A 17,656-nucleotide genomic window follows, 5' to 3' on the forward strand; every position below is an offset into this window, starting at 1 on the left:
GAGAGCGGGACAGATTTAGAGTGTGTATACACATGCTTCTCACATGCATACACACTCATACACATCTGTATGTGTGTTGTCTTTTCTGGTGTGTTGGGGTTTTCATGACCCTGCCTTATGAACTACTATTACGTACATACTACAGTTACACAGCATGCACATTAATATTAATATTAATATTCCCTTTTTATTATTTATTAAGTAATAAGTATTAAGTATGCTTAATTGTATGGGTACTATGCAATGTATGTATACTGTAATATGTACAGTACCTGTAAATAAACAAAAATAAAAACTGACAACATTACAGAAAGAGGAATATGAGGGTGAAGGAGTTCGACAAATGAGGCTGAGTGAGGGAGTAAAAAAAAAGGAGGAGGGAGAAAGATACTTACCATCACCGACATGTGAAAAATCCCTCTCTCTCTCTTTTGCTCAACCACTGTATTGATGGATGACGACATGTGGGCGAGGGATGTGAGGGGATGAATGGATGGACAGGGGAGACCAGAGGGAGGGAGGGATGACATCAGCACAGCGTCTCTTCCCAGCCAATCCCCTCGCAGCCCCCCTGCCTGCTGTCTCCGCCCTCCCACACCGCTCCCTTGTTGCTACGGCAGCAGCACCATCCCGCCTGTGCGAGCCATTGTTTGGGGTTGGTAGTAATGCGGAGTAGTGTGTGTGTGTTAATAAGGGGCTGTAGAGGCTGCAATCCAGCACAATAAATCGTCTTTTTTTTTATCCATCCCTCTCCCCAGCTCCCCATCTGTCATCCTTCACATCCTTCATCTCTTCCTCCTCTTCCTCCTCTGCTCTGCCTGTCCCTGTCTCGTCTTCCATCCTCCATCTCACTCTCTCTCACCTCTTTCTCTTATCGTTCAAGATCCTTTCATTCATGACTTGTTTTTGCTGCAATGCCTCTGTCACACATCGCAAACACGACACACATTCCCATGCACACATGCATTTCTCCTGTGTGATCTGGACCGCATGGCTATACAAAACCTCCTCTGACAGGTGACAAATTAAAGAAAAAACCTGAATAAATGAGTAGACAAACAATGGTGGACAAATAAATGCAGATGCTTCCACATAGTTTGATGAGAATGATGAAATATACTGTGGCCTTGCAGTCGCCAGTTCACAACTGAGAACACCTGAGAAAATTTCGACTGTCAATTCTTTATCAAGAGGCGATGAAGTTGCTGCTTTGTCCTTTGCATATCATGTAAAATCATTCCACTGATTTTGTAGGGCAAAGATCTAATGAAAGATGCTATTGAGCTGCATTATGGAAAATGCAGAATTCTGGTGTTTTTATGAGCATTCTGTTTTTAAATCTGGCTCTTGCATGTCCAGCTATTTTATGGAAGTGCAGTACTAAATTGTTCGGGTGACCCTTTGAAAGTGAAGATAAATGTGTTATAACAATATATATTCATGGCCAGTAACACCAAGTAAAATGTATTCTATGAAAACATCTTGTATTATATTGTACAAAAATTGAATTTTTCTTCATGTCATTTGAATGACAAATACAAATATACCTACAAATGTATATTCTTGCCTTATAACCATGAGCTGTCTGCCACATTTCCTCTACAGAGGTTTGGCATTTGTTTACTGTTGAGTCTAGACAGTAGCATTTATGTACCATGTCAGACAGAAAACATGACATGAACAGAGGTTTCCATGAGTTCAGGCTGCTTGGAAACAAACAAGATACTGATACTGATCGTCTGCTTACAAGTATCATTTCAGCACTGCTGTCAGATCATACTCGTATTACATGAGTTACACCTTGGGATATTCATTAAAAATAAATCAGACATGCAATATTTTAGAGTGGAGCATAACAACAGCCAAACAAACACAAATCCCTATGCACATGTATTGCCTACCCATATGCTCATACGCACAAGTCTTCCCACATAAACCCATTCATAATAGATATATCTGAGAATTATACAATATTAAAATGATCTGTTGTTATAGTCTGTTTATCTGTATGTCTCTTTCAGCTGGAGCGTCTGCCTATTTTGCAGCCACAGTCTGTTTGTGTCAGGGTGTCTGCGTTTCCCTCCTCTCATCCACTGCCGCGCTGCTCTCTTTCCTCTCGTAGCCATGGAAATGAGATCAACATGCAAATACCTGAGCACGCTCGCCAAGGCTGTGCAATAGAAGATGCAAATTACATTTCCGCTTGTAGGATTACACTCCCACACACACACACACAGATGCACACTCCGACATATACACACGCAGATTTATGTACGTGTGCACACATACGTAAGCACACCCACATGCAGTCCAGTGCATTTTCAGCACATTACACCACAGTCAGACTGAAATTATTTACATGAGAAGTTATTTAGAGTGTTAAACTTTGAAGAAAATATCAAATAGTCCCATCAAAGCTTAAAATTAAAATGCAATTTCTGTCATTTAGTTCAAATGACAAGTTGATGACCTTAAAGCTGCATTGCTCAACTTTTGCTATGGCTAAAATGTTAGCAAACAGCTACCTAATTTCACATCCAGTGGAAACAAATCACCATTAGCATTCATTTTCACTTGTATTTCTGGCCAAATGACAACTATAAGTACAATATTCACTGTTATTTTAACTTTGTTTCCAAAACCTTGAGATAAATATCTGGTTGGCTACTTAAGCTGCTACACTTTTGTTCCTTCACAAGCTAGTTTTGCTAACCCTCTGTCTGCCCATTGGTGCAGGGTAGGTAGCATACTGTTAGTTTGTGAGAGTTTATTTTACTGGAAAATGTTGGTGGGTTTAATGAGAGTGGTGACACTGAATATATAGAACATTTGTGGGAATGAAAACAAAACACTCAATGAGGCATATCGCTGCATGTATGCATTTTAATTCTCGGTGGTTTCAACATATACAATCAATTTCTCACATTAGATAGACCTTTGCTCGACTTTTATAATGAATTGATATTATATTTTTATATATTATATGATATTAAAGCCTTGAATCTAGGCAATTACTATAAAATATGAATAAAAAAGTCAGTTGAGCATCTCTGTTAATAATATGTTCCTCCAAATATATACAAAACAAAGAACACTGAGCTCTGGCCTTTTTAAATTCTGGTTTTGAAACTGGGTCTGAATACTGTTTATTTTGTCATAAGAGTCTAATCTCCATCCACATCGCCCCCCGTTTCATTGAGAAAAAAAACATATCTGTTTTTTCTCTTTTTTTTATGAATGAACGGCAGAGGAGGAAATGGGACGGGAAACTGGACGCTTTTCGATAGGCTGCAGTCAGTTGACGTCACCTCCGCCGTGACGCCATGCACCCATTCATAAAAAAAAAAAAAGAAAAAAGCGAAACAATCCTGAGGAGAAACACTCCGAGAGAGACAGGGGGAAAGAAAGACATGACCGTACTGTGCGTGAAGAGTAGTGCGGTTACAATGCGCGAGATGATGCGCGGGTAGAGGAGAGGCGCAGAGGGAATCCACCGTGCGCCTACTCCGGGTTTGGAAGGCGGTGGGGGAACAGATAGAGAGATTGGGAGAGAGAGAGAGACGGGGGAGATTAGCGACAGTGAAGCTTACACACGAAACCTGAAACGACGTGCGATGGAGGAGCTGTGCGAGATGGACTGCACGGTGCTGAAACGGCTCCTGAAGGACGACAGCGCCAAGTGCCTGCTGCTGGACTGCCGCTCTTTCCTCGCCTTCAGCGCGGGGCACATCCGCGGCGCGGTCAACGCCCGCTGCAACACCATCGTGCGCCGCAGAGCCAAGGGCTCCGTGCTCAGCCTGGACCAGGTACTGGCCGGAGACGAGGAGGTGCGGGGCCGCCTCCGCTCCGGGATGTACTCCGCCGTGGTGTTGTACGACGAGAGGACGCCGGACTCCGAGACGGTGAAGGAGGACAGCACCGTCACCCTGGTGCTCAACGCGCTGTGCAGGGACTCCTCCGACACACACATATACCTGCTGAAAGGTAAATAAATGTCTCATTATTACATTTAACCTTTATATGGGTCAGCTGCTGCATGTAACAGTGAAACACACAATGAGTAGCACCAATATGGTCATAAAATTTCATCAATCAGCCTCAGCAGGTCCATTGAAGAATTGAACCGCAATGTTACTGATGCTCTGCGGTTTATTCTTGTATCCAACCTTAATTTTAGACAGTAAGAAAACTAGAAATTATAAAAAATACAATTTAAGTGCAACAGTTTCTTGGTAATGCCAATCATTTCTTTTATTACTGGGTTCAGCCTTTAGATTGGGGAGCACCAGCCTACAATACAATCTTTCAGTCATTTTTTCCCCTCTAACTATTGTTGTAATTTTTTTCTCTTGAATAAGCGTTTACTTGGTCATTTCATTTTTAACTAACATAATATTATTTTACTGCCTCCATAAAGATACTGAATATTGTTTTTGTAGCTGATCATTAGCCTATAAACCAGAGAGTGAAACATCCTGCTGACTGTGCCTGCTCTATTTTTATGCTTTATTTATTTATTTATTTTTTTTAATTTTTTTTTTACAATACACACACTCACTCAGTCACTCACGGCTACACACATTCACACACAGACCAATGGCCGTGAGCTGAGTGAATGAGGTAATGCTGATGCGTAGAAGCCACCTCTAACTGGAGGGACTCGCAGAACACACATGATCATTTCAGAGAGAGTCTGTCTCAGGGGATGGGGGGTAAATCACTGTTGGGAAGCTGTAAAATCTAAAATCAACAACTCGATTTTACCCCACCAGACTATATTTAGACCACAGCAAATCTGAAAACCAAAGCTTGCTGCAAGCTGCAAGCTGTGGCGCATTCTTTTTTGTGCATCCTAATGACGCAGGCGCCTTGAAGTGCAGGAGTGTATGTATGTAGCTTATAAAGATGACATTTCCCAGTTAATCTGATTTGATCCCTGAGGTTCAGAGAGCAGTGGTCAGCCTGCAGATGTATAAAAAAAGCAAACAGATGATGAAATTGTATCAGTAGACACAGGACAGAGTAGGTCAGGGGTCGGTTTAATAGACTTTATGTCAGACTCACTGGATGCAGAGGAGAAAATCCTGGTGCAGATTGTGCTGAAATGTTAAATGGGGGCTGCCATGCTTCTTTTGTCCTTAAGTATGCTTCAAGTGGTGTGTTTTCTGTGTTTCTGCAATGTTCCTGGAGCAGTGGTTCTCAGTAGAGTAGATTTAATGTCACGCATGTACTGCATCCTACAGTCATTTTCCTAAAGTAAAACTCTGCTTGTGATACATCCTGTTTGATTGTGATGTCTCTTTTTTTCACAGGTGGATACGACAGGTTTTTCACAGAATACCCAGAGTTTTGCTTAAAGACCAAATCCTTACCGTCCCTCACCAGCCAGTCCAGCATCGACTCTGCCTGCTCATCCTGTGGGACACCACACCACGACCAGGTAAAAGCATGACATGGCACAGACAAGGGGCAGACCCACATGTACTCAAAGTTTACCCAGCTTCTCAGACTGAAAAGAGAAAAGCATGATTAACATCCACTGTTGTCAAACTAATGTAGGTCAGGTGTAAGCAGCTTCTGAGTACAGCTAATTGTTAAAACTGCAAATAATGAGTGTTTTCATTCATAAAATAATCACAAAAGCCTGTCATGAGCCACCAGACCACATAACAATGTCTTGAACTTGCACTCAGTTTATAATATTTCACAGAAAAACAGCAAGCAGTTTTTTATGTTATTTTATTTATACTTGATAAAAAAAGATTAAAAGTGATATTCTGTTATAAGTATTTACATTTATTAATGTCCTGTCAGCTAATTGATTAATTGTTTTTTTTATGCTGTAAAAGTTGCCTTCAGTTTCACACACTTGTACATAGAGTTCCTAGGTGCAAACACTGGAGGTTATTTGCCCTGCTCAGTGGAACTCAACTGTTGTTCACTTTGCCACATTCATTCAACCACATTTCTCATCCAGTCTGGGGATTTAAACCAACGAATATGTACTTTCAAACTTGTTTTTTCAGTCTCTAGGCCATACTAGAGAATTTTTTTTTTGTTTAATTTACTAATTTGTCTCATGATAGTTCACCTCTGATTTACCTCTTCGTCACTTCCTGTGACCCGGGTGGCCTCGTTTCGTTGGTCAGTGATCTGATGCTTGAGCCCTGCAGATTTTATGCAACGCTCAAAGTCACATGTGGTTGGGGTTTAATTCCCCCGGGAACACATGAGGAGAGAGACACAGACAATCGGGCCTCTGTATGTTTTCATAGAAAAAAATGCTTGATAGTCCCGGCCACACTGTCAGGTGGAGTTTTAATTCATGGAACGCTGTAGCTTCCTGTTGCAGTATATTGATATGATGGACTGGGTAAAAGCCAGTTTAGTACCTCTCTTGTATTTTTCCCTCTCGCCCTCCACCCGCCCCTCCTCACATTACATCTCTTAGAAGTATTGATCATTTCCTGACGCTGTGGCAGTACTGAGGTCGTCAGCGGCAGTGACATAAACAGACACAGCCCTCGTCAATAAGTCTCACTACCGGTATAGACTGCCAACTGCCTGACCTCCCAGATCTAGTGAAAGAGAAAACAATACTTTCACTCTTACATTAGGATATACTTTGAGATATGATTCAAAATAAACAGAAACTGGCCCATTATAGCATTAACACACATAAACACTAGGATTACAGACTAGAATATTTTATAAATGTGTGATGTGTGCATAAATATTTGATGATGGCAGGGTTGATGATAGTCTGCTGCAATTAATGGTCAATGCCATGTTCATAACTCCAGTATGTTCTTTAGTAGAACTGACGTTCTGAGGAAACCTTGCTATGGAGCATATTTTTCACTGAAGAACTTGCTAATGTGTGACAAGGTTCCCTCACTGAAGCATGAGAGACTGGTGAATGCAGATCACCAAGATAAACCAAAAACACACTAATATTTCCACTGAACTCTGTGGTTGGAGCATGTTCACCCTGCTCAGTGTGTTTCCACATGTGGAAATGACTTGGCTTGAAACAGAAACTAACAAACTAAATGGCCCATATCAAATGACTCTGTATTAATTACACAGTTAATAAGCTACCCCTGTCTGATGATAAGTGTGGCTAATGTGATTAGCAAAATATTTAAGCGAGGTCATGCTTATACTGAAGTCATCTGGCCTCCGCTGAACAGTGACACAGTGAATTCTTTGTCTTATCATGTAAGCCATTTTTCATTTGAGGAAATTCTCGCCAACATTGCTCTCCAAGCAAATGGAGACTCACTAAATGATTCAATTAATTATGAACAAACTTCCCCAGAACAATAAATCTATCGCTTCATGACTGAGCTATAAAGAAATATTTAATTGATGATCATCCTCCCATCTGTCCTTTATCCAGGGCGGCCCAGTTGAGATCCTCCCGTTCCTCTACCTTGGCAGTGCCCTCCACGCCTCAAAGAAGGAGGTTTTGGACGCCATAGGAATCTCTGCCTTGCTGAACGTGTCGGCCGACTGTCCCAACCACTTCGAGGGTGCGTACCAGTACAAATGTATCCCTGTGGAGGACAACCATAAAGAAGACATCAGCTGCTGGTTCCTGGAGGCTATCGAGTTCATAGGTCAGTGAGTAACTGTGTGTGATGCGTGTTTATTTGATGGTAGAAAATACACGTAAAATTTGTTTCCCTCAAGCTACAGCATGTTTAATGCTCTATGGGGTTTGTTCTGCAGATTTTCCCCATTTAATTAATGGTGTGTCTATTGGAAAAATCCACATCACAATTTGATTCTCAATCTGATCAATTGTAGGTCTTGACATAAGACACAACTAAACTGAATCACCTGTCAGTAAAACAGAGTGAGTGGGACTGTGATGTCTTTTCTTCCTTTGGATTTTCTGTTGATGCAGTCTGAGTTTCAGCCATAGTGGCTCTTCACTGCTCATGTTTAACTAAACAGTCCTCTTCTTCTATTAATCTCAAACCAACCGGAAATGTAAAGTGTATCACTTCACGTCTGGCATCTGAGAATTATTCCCAGAAAAGAGCTGCACTGGAAAAAGCTTTCAGGCCGATGACGACAAATCAAGACATTTATTCAATGGAATTTGTCGCAAATGATTATTTCCAAGCCGCCCTTTGTCAATCGGTGGATTTTGCAGAGACAGAAAATTAAAGAAAAAAACCTACCGAAATCTAATCAAATTAATCTATTATAGACCAATATGACATAATACGCTGTGGGAGAAAGAATTGATTGCATTCAAAAGGATAAAATATTCTAATCAATCATCTCTCTGCAGCATGATTTCAGATATGTGTTTGTGTATAAAATATAGGCAAGTGTTAGCTTTGCTTTTGCTTTCATGTCCATGCTGTGGTTTCAGTGCTGTGAGTGTATGTTAGTGAGCGTGTGCTCTGATGTGTGTGTAGGTACTGGTATGCGTCATAGTTAGCTGCTGTGGGACTAGAGTCTGACTCATCCACTGTTACCGGGTGAACAGACGCTATGGTGGAGTTACCTTAAATCTGTGTGTGTGGTGTGTGTGTGTGTGTGTGTGTGTATGTGTATGTGTATGTGTGTGAGAAAGTGAGAGATTGAGAGAGAAAAAATACAGACATCTGAAAAACATAGCAAGACACAAAGAGTGAGAAATGGGGGATGTGCCTGCTAGCAATCAAGCTAGAAGCTTATAGAAATGGCAGTAAACATTCCTTGATCTTGTGTTATTTTGCCAGAACAGTCATGAAGTGAACTGGACTTAGCGCAGTAATTTTATATTTAAACATCAGCCAGAACTGGTGGAAATTAGATTAATTTCTTCAACATGAGAAAACAATAAATTAAGTCTTTTATCTTCTTCACGTTGTGTGCTTCTAATTTCCTGCAGGCTGCCACACATGCGTCTGGACATTACCAGTTCTTTCCAACTAATCATGGCAAACTGCGGATGCTCAGAAAACTGAGTTACTGCAAACGCTTTAATCAAACTATTACCTAAATCTGGTTATTCACAGTCACGTCAAGTAATAGTGTGCGTCTAAACATAGTGAAAGAGGCAGAGACAGAAATAGGACAGGGGAGGAAGTGTGAAAGAGGGGCTGACGACAATTTTTTGCACTTGCATGTCTCAGTTAAATGTGATTTGCTGCTTTCTCACTTTGAGGTTAGTTACCAATATGACTGTACAGAGAGGGGAAGGAAGGCATAAAAGTGTGGAGGAGAGGAAATGAAAGGAGTTTGAGGCGAAGCATTACTGTACATCTGTTGTGTTTATTTAGGATGGATGTGATATTTAGGGTGATGGTTAAGAATCACAGTGATGAACTGGTGGGTACAGTTCATCCTGAGGAGGACATGAATGTCTGAACCAAAGTTCACATTAATCCATTTACTTGTTGTTGAGAGATTTAATTCAAAACCACAAATGTTAACCTCATGGTGGTGCTAGAGGAAAATCCAGGGGATCACCAAAGTCATTAACAGTACATCCTCTGGGGATAATGAATGTCTGTACAAAATGTGGTGCCAATCAATAGATGTTGAGATATCTTAATGAAGTCAGGGTAGAAAAAAGAACAGACCTTTGACCTCTGACCCCCCTCTCTCCTTAGACTCAGTACGGGACTCCAGTGGGCGAGTGCTTGTCCACTGTCAAGCAGGCATCTCCCGCTCCGCCACAATCTGCCTGGCCTACCTGATGAAGAGAAAGCGTGTGCGTCTGGACGAAGCCTTCGAGTTTGTGCGCCGGCGCCGCAGCATCATCTCCCCCAACTTCAGCTTCATGGGCCAGCTGTTGCAGTTTGAGTCGCAGCTCCTTGCCACCTCCTGCGCTGCCGAGGCCGCCGCCACGGCAAGTCCGCTCCTCGGACCCAAGTCGTCATCGACCACCACCTCGACGACGGCCACACCCACCTCTCCGTTCATTTTCAACTTCCCAGTCTCTGTGGTGAACCCGGCCTACCTGCACCATAGCCCGATCACAACCTCACCTGGCTGCTGATGGATAGCCAATCGCAGCACCCCCCAAAAAAAAAAAACAAACTATCTGAGCACAGAGTACGCTGGCATTGGCTGGAGGAGCTGTCATTCTTACTGACAGCTGCGGTGTGTACATGCTTCCTGGGTGGGGAGGTGAGAAGCGTCATGGTGCCTGATTCAAAACTCAAAGAAAAAAAAACTTTTTTTAAAGTTCAGAAACCAGCCAACGCTCCTTCCATTTTAACACGAGATTTATTCAAACTGACCAAAAATGAACTGGCTTTCAAAACTTGTTTCAGTAAACGAGTTCGGACTGAGTGTTGGACTGGTGTTTACTGAAGATACACCTTCTTCCTTGACAAAAAACAACAACAACAACACACACGGAGGCACACAGACACAGAGAGGCATGAGCAGCAGCAAACACTCTCTTTTTCTCTCTCTCTGCCTCACACACACACACACACACATTCATGACTACCAACTGAATAAGCTCAGTATGAAGACAGGATCTGTTGCTATGGAGACGACAGGTCTTTAGGAGAGGAGATGGACACAGGAAGGAAGGAGGAATTTTAAGCACCCGCTCTTTCCCCTTTGGGTGTCTCTCCTGTTGCCAGACAAAAGAGATGGATGGAAAAAAGAGGGGAGGAGACGCTGATAGAAAGCAGGAGCCTCTTCAGTGACAGGTGCTCTGCCGGCAATCCGACCGGAGCTTCCTGTCTTTCATACGTCCTCTTCCTCTCTCTCTCTTTCTCTCTCTCCCCCTCTCCCTCCCCACATACACACACCTTCCTCCCCTCTCATCCCCTTTTTATCCTTTTATATTCCTCCATCCTTTCCTCCTACTCCTCTTCTCATCTCTGCCTCTCATCTTCACCCCATCCACCCCCTTCTCCTCCGCTCCTCATCTCTTTGCTGAAGAGGCTAAATAAATAAAATAAGATGCCAAATAAAGGCCAGGGCCCTTGCAAATGGACTGGGAAACCCCTCCGCAGGCCCCTGATAAACACTCTAGGAAACTCCCTTTGCTACATCATAAAAAAGGTTGTTTTGGATGAAAAGGGCTGAAAGAAAAAAGTCGTAAGAAAATGTATTGTGTCCAGGACATTTTCATTGTGTTTTACTGGACTTTTCTGTTAGATCAGAGAGCAAATTTTAGAGCGCACTGGCCCTGTGAGACAGCCACTTAAAAGACCATGCTGATACCTTTGTACATTTGAACTCATTTTAAATCATGTATTCTTTACTGTTGACCATTTTCCAAAGCACACAATTTTGAGAACACTGGCTTCAGTTCCTTCCTGCAAGTTTATTTTCATAGTATACTCAAATGAACTGAATACACTGGCTCTCATTGGACACTTTGGAAAATGGTAAATTCTTTTTTAGATAATGGGCTAAAATGTGCATGGCCAGCAAATGGTCCCTTGAGGTGTTTGTGCCTTGTACATAAAGGTATTCCATGGATTTAGGCGTCCCTGGATTTGCCAGGGACAACTTTTTTCTTAGCTGCTAGAAAGCAGATAGCTGAATGTCTTTTCAGCAGTGCAGCACAGACTCTTATTCCACAATGTCAAATGAGCAAAAGCTTCTCTCTTCATCATTACTCTCTCTCTAACACACACACACACACACACACACACACACACACACACACACACAGTGTATATGCTGTACATGTTAAGGTAAAATTAGATTTGAAAAATTGCATTTGTGAAGAACTCAGGTTACTTTGAACACATTACAGAAATATTCCTGGAACTATTTTGGGTTCCGAATCATTTAAAATAGATACCCTGACATTTTTAATTGGAGAAAATTGGATGGCAATACTTTCTCTCATAGATATCTTTTGATGTTTTAACAGGTCCATCCTAGATTTTTTAACAACAGAGCCTCCGAAAGTGGGCCCTTTTACACTCAACTTGAGAAACATTAGGGATCCTCAGTGTTGTAACTTGTGACACAAGTTAGAAAAGGATTTTAAGCTAAAAAGTTGTCCCAAACGTTCAACGTGTATCTTTTACACACACAACAACCGTAACTCTTCTGTGTTTTTGAAGATTGTCCACAGTTCTCTTCATAGCACTTTGATGTCATGCAATACTGTACTAACAATCCATATGAAAAAAAAAAAAAACATTCACATTAACACAATTTGAGACAATGTTTGTATTGCTTGTGCTTTTGACCAGGCTGAGCTCTACACTCTGTGCTAGACATCCAAAGGCACAAAGTCTTACCACGGTTGCTTTTGTACCCTAGTCCTGATGTATACACAACAACACACGGGCAGATTCGCAAATACACACACACACACACACACACACTGGGTTTCAAAGAAAACAAACCTTTTTCTGTTTTTGAAGATTGTCGGCACCTATCTCTGTAGCACTTTGAAGTGATGCAATACTGTATTTATAATTTATGATTGATTTGCAAATCATGTTTGCTAGACTGACTAGACTTTGCATAAAGACATTCTGTCCATGGTGAGAGAGACAGAGAGAGAAAAAGAGGGAGCGAGAAAGAGAAGAGAGCCAATCAGTGAAAAACGCAATACTTTGTACACATCTGTGTGGTCTGTACATGTCTGTCTGTCAGTGTGTCTGCCTCTCTGTGTTAGTCCATCTGTCTTGATTGTCTCTCTGTCTGGTCTGGTTTACCCATCATGGCAATATCAATTCTCCACTTGGACATTTATATAAAAAACAATTTTCCCTCAATTTTATTGTGGAATGAATGATCTGTGCATTTATTTATTACTGAAGATCCACTGTTGAATAAACAATGTTCTTAATTAAGTTGTATGTGCCTTTTTATAACAGTATGTGGAACTGAATAAACACAGTATACAGCATTAATGATGATACAAACTCAAGCTTGATGAAGAGCTATCATTTAGAAATTAAAATCAGATAAATTATGTTCAGCATAGATGCAGCATATAGCTTTGATCCCAGTATTTAGTTAAGTTAGTAGGTCTAGGAACAGAAAAATCCTCTACAGTCATACAGTCACATAAGTCCTTTAAAGTAAGATAAAGTAGGGGATGTTAACAGCATGTGTATTATTTGTTCACAAAATTCACTTCACAACTCAACTTGTGTTTTAAAAATCTTTTTTTTTTTTTTTTTTTTAACTCTTTTTCCCACAGAAATAAAGTGTAAGCTTGCACCACCATCTAGTGGTGGAAATATGTATCAGCTCAAATTGCACAGGCTGTGAAGATACTAGTTTGGGAACTTGGAGGTTGCAGGTTAAAGGAGCAGTGTGGGGAATTAGTGGCATCTAGCAGTGAGAACGCAAATAGCAACCAATCAAATAACTATCCCATGGATGTACTATTAGAGCTGGATACCGGATCGAAAATGGAACCCATTCAGTCCTATCAGAATTGCTCGCCTGGTGCGTGTGACGAAAAAGTGGGAAAAAGTGTGATTTTAGGGTCTCAACTATACTTTTTTGCTCAATGTGTTTAACTGGCGCCTATGGACAATGGAGGAGAAGATGAAAGACATCCCTCTGAACTTCAGGTGGAGGCACTGCAGGTCCCACTGCATTACCACGACCAGTTCCATCCATGATCTTCTACATGATGAGGATTTACCACACTGAGACAGTTTAAGCCTTGAATAAATAAACAAATGTGGTTGTTTTGAACAGATGACGGGTTTAATGAACTTACATCACCATAGACTGTATATAAAAAGATAAGACATTGCAGAGATCACATAACTATCACATATACGGTAAATGACTTAAAAATTTGGAGGTGTTCTGTCAACAATTTTATATGTGTCTCTCGGTATTACCCCCACCCGCTCCAATCAGAGACTGTTGCTAGGTGGAATAGAATCACCTGGCAATTGGCGTTTTTTCTGCAGTTGTTGGCTTGTGCGTGTTGTCATTTGCCACGTGTGTCGTCATGACGTTCTGGGAGGAGCTTAGAGAGGCGGAGAAACGAGGTTGCAAAGCAGATTAAGACCAGCGTTTGAACCGTTTCCTCGGTTTGTCAGTACTATTAGAAAACTTTCGTAGTGAAGAAGCCTGGATGTTAAAACAAGCTTTGGAGCTGCTTTTTTTCCCTCAAACACGAGTGAGGATAGACGCTGAATACACCTGCGGCGCGAGGGTAAGGCTAAGGAGCGAACTAGCTAGCGGCGAGCATTAGCTTTAGCCCTTTCACTTAACAACATCGTTTGACTGTATTTGTTCACAATCACTTTACTAACGTTTGCATCTCTTTGTAACTTTGTATTTCCGGTCAATCGTGTCGTTGTTATTGGTTTGTGTCCATTTGTGGTCATTTTGTATTATATTGCATTTGGCTTTACCTTGCTGCTTTACACCTGTAAAGACTACTGGGTTCGCGAGAACGAGATGAGATTAGATTTTAACACTATTCTTAAGAAAACTTGATGAAATATGTATGAACTGAGATTACAATTAGGAATCATTACACCAAAATTTAAGCTTTTAAAGCCAAATATATGCCTTTAGATTTTCTTCACATTGCTTTCTCTTTTAGGTCAGTCAAGTTTTATTTTTAATCGTCATGGCTTTAGTGTTTTCACTGTCGTGTCCTCCTACACTGTGTGGGTTTTAGTGGTTAAAAGTTTACATTGCTATTTTGTATTAAGTAGTTAATCACTGTTTTCAGGTGTTGTAATTCTGCTGCTGCTTGGACAGAGACACCGGCATCACCTTACAGACCAACAGGTATGTGTCCAGAAAATTTACCCAGTCTGAAAAATATTTGTTGATGAGCTGAATTACCAAAGTCAATAATTGCTTTCTGTTTTTTTGTTTAATGTCACTGGGTAAATCCCAGCTCAGACCTTGGTATTTCATGAATATAGTACTGTATATAATAAGAATTGATTAATTGTATCTATTAAATTAGAAAAAAATACTACTGTAATTGCTCAGAGCTCAAGGTGACGTTTTCAGATGTTTTGCTCAATCAGCAGTATATTAAATTCTCACCTCTCAAGCCTCTGTCTTGAAGCGAATATTTTACAATCTTCTTGTAAAAAAATATCTATTAGAATAGTTGTCAGTGTTTTGTCTGTGGACAAATTGACTGTAGCTCTCCTCACTTTCTTACCAAAGAATAATACATACATCAGAACCAACAAATGCCAAATTTTCTTTCTTGGATCGATATTATTAAAGATCAGTCAGAATGGGATTGAAAAATATCTTAACTTCAGTTTGATTATACATGATCGGAAATTCTTAATTCTTTGTATGTGCTAGACACATTAGACTGCATTGTCTAAAACAATATCAATTCTACAAATAAAATACTGGAGTGAGTTGTTCATAAGTGTGTTCATTTTAATTGTTTGTCAGAGGATGATTTTAAAAACACCTTTTCAGTTTATAACAACCAGTTCTACACTTATTTACTTAAATTTTTCACATAAGGTGCTTTTAAGACCAATCGTAACACAAAAGAAAAACATTTTAAATATGTGTTAATAAGTAGAATGTTGAGAGGTGTAATAATGATTCTGTACGTGACCGTCTGTGGTGGAAGAAATACTCAGACTTTTTACTGAAGTGTGATAAACAAGAGAAGTTAAAATCCTGCATTCAAAATTGACTTAACTAGTGGCATTTATTATTGTTGAGCAGTTCACAGTAGCATTCATAATCGCTTCAGTGTTGATAGACACACAATGAACAATCATTTTACTTTTTTATTTGTTGTTGCTTCTTCAGGCTTCTTCAATAGGTAGTAGTGTATTGATCATTTCCCTTTTGTATGTTTTGCTTTGATTTCCTCCAGGTGTCACCACTTTGTCCACGACATCATACACGATCAGAGACCTTGTCAAAGATGAGAGAGACGTTGTCCACGATCAGAGACATTGTCCATGACTTGCAGAGATGTGCAAAAGTCAGTAAAGATGGAGTTCCCCAATTTGACAGCATCATCTGCATTCAGAGAGACATTGTTGATGATCACAGAGACACCGTCCACGATCACAAAGACATCGTCTATGATTGCAGAGACATTGTCCATTATCAAGGAGATGTAATCCACGATCGCAGAGACATCGCCCACTATCACAGAATGACATCCTCCACAATCGCAGAGAATCTTCATAATGTATAAGTAATCTGTAGTAATAATAATGTAAAACTATTTACATTTACATTCAGTATTTTTGATGGCATACTATACAATGATATTTTTGACGCCATACTATACTGTGACATTTTTACCACATTTTTGACATCATATTATGACATTTTACCCACATTTTTGACACCATACTACACAATGATATTTTTTGACCATTCTTCATGCCTTACTACATCATGACTTTACTACATACCATGACATTTTCTGACCATTTTTGACACCTTGCTATACCATGACATTTTTGATGCCTTACTATACTGTGACATTTTTTGATGGTTTTTGATGTGTTTCTATGACATTTTATGATGGTGTTTGACACCTTACTACACCATGACACTTTTTGACCATTTTTGACGCCTTACTACACTGACATTTTTGATGATTTTTGACGCCTTACTATACTATGACATGTTACCCACATTTTTGACGTCATACTATATCATGACATTTTTACCACATTTTTGACAGTGCACTATACTATAATAATTTTACAACATTTTTGACGTCATACTATACACCTTACAACAACTTGACATTTTTTGACCATTTTTGGCGCCTTACTACTATGACATTTTTTGATGATTTTTGACGCCTTACTATACAATGACATTTTTTGATGATTTTTGACGCCTTACTATACAATGACATTTTAACCACATTTTTGATGGCTTACTATACTATGACATTTTACTCACATTTTTGATGCCATACTATATGATGACATTTTTACCACATTTGACAGCGTACTATTATATTTTTACCACATTTTTAGTGCCATACTATACTGTGACATTTTTACCACATTTTTGACGCCATACTATACTATGACATTTTACCCACATTTTTGATGTCATACTATATTATGACATTTTTATGACATTTTTTATGCCATAGTATACTGTGACAATTTTTATGATTTTTGACACTTTACTATGCTATGACATTTTTTTGATGGTTTTTGACACCTTACTACACCATGACATTTGTTGACCATTTTGATGGCTTACTATACTTTGACATTTTTTGATGATTGAATGACATTTTTTACCACATTTTTAGTGACATTTAGTAAGTTGTCAAAAATGTCATTGTATACTGTGTGGTCAATGTCAGAAAATATCAGTGTCTTTCAAATGTAAGAGGTAATTTGTAATATTACAAGCAAGAATATGCAAAGTTGTATGTAGTAATAGTGGCATTTGTTCTTTAGAAATGTCCCAAGTCTTCAATAAGCACATCACTATATGTGCTCATAACTACGTTAATTGTCGGTTGAGAGAATAAGTGTCTCCCAGTGTTCAAACATCTGTCATTTGCTGTGCTTTGTTGAATATTATCTAGAACAGAATCAGTAAAGTCTTCTAGCTTAACTTTTGAGTTGGGTTTCTTTATTTTTAAACTAATTACACAAAAATTATTTTGCAATGCAGAAATATTTATTTAATATTCTCTAGTTGCAGTTTGTAGTTAAAATGTATAACTGAGGCTAGAACTCTAAAGCTTTAACCCTAA

The 17,656-nt window shown here is 39.8% G+C and overlaps 1 protein-coding gene and 1 long non-coding RNA gene across 2 annotated transcripts; both read left to right on the forward strand.

Moving 5' to 3' along the window:
- Positions 1–3,338: 3,338 nt before the first annotated feature.
- On the forward strand, positions 3,339–12,791 carry dusp4 (dual specificity phosphatase 4). The gene is made up of 4 exons (XM_018680650.2): positions 3,339–3,984; positions 5,313–5,440; positions 7,403–7,622; positions 9,618–12,791. The coding sequence occupies exons 1-4, from the start codon at positions 3,615–3,617 to the stop codon at positions 10,004–10,006; spliced, it is 1,107 nt and encodes a 368-aa protein (XP_018536166.1). The 5' UTR covers positions 3,339–3,614; the 3' UTR covers positions 10,007–12,791.
- A 1,146-nt stretch (positions 12,792–13,937) lies between these two features.
- LOC127142778 (uncharacterized) lies at positions 13,938–17,576 on the forward strand. Its single transcript, XR_007813827.1, has 3 exons — positions 13,938–14,122; positions 14,651–14,709; positions 15,785–17,576. It is a non-coding gene; the product is annotated as an uncharacterized LOC127142778 (long non-coding RNA).
- The last annotated feature ends 80 nt before the right edge of the window (positions 17,577–17,656 follow it).

Source organism: Lates calcarifer, linkage group LG9 (assembly GCF_001640805.2).
Source record: "Lates calcarifer isolate ASB-BC8 linkage group LG9, TLL_Latcal_v3, whole genome shotgun sequence".
NCBI lineage: Eukaryota > Metazoa > Chordata > Actinopteri > Centropomidae > Lates > Lates calcarifer.

Bases quoted from the DNA above. Each gene is read 5' to 3' on its own strand.
- dusp4 (XM_018680650.2), top strand. From the start codon at position 3,615: ATGGAGGAGCTGTGCGAGATGGACTGCACGGTGCTGAAACGGCTCCTG. The intron at 3,985-5,312 runs GTAAATAAATGT...TTTTTTTCACAG, and splicing joins ACACATATACCTGCTGAAAG to GTGGATACGACAGGTTTTTC. The intron at 7,623-9,617 runs GTCAGTGAGTAA...CTCTCTCCTTAG, and splicing joins GGAGGCTATCGAGTTCATAG to ACTCAGTACGGGACTCCAGT.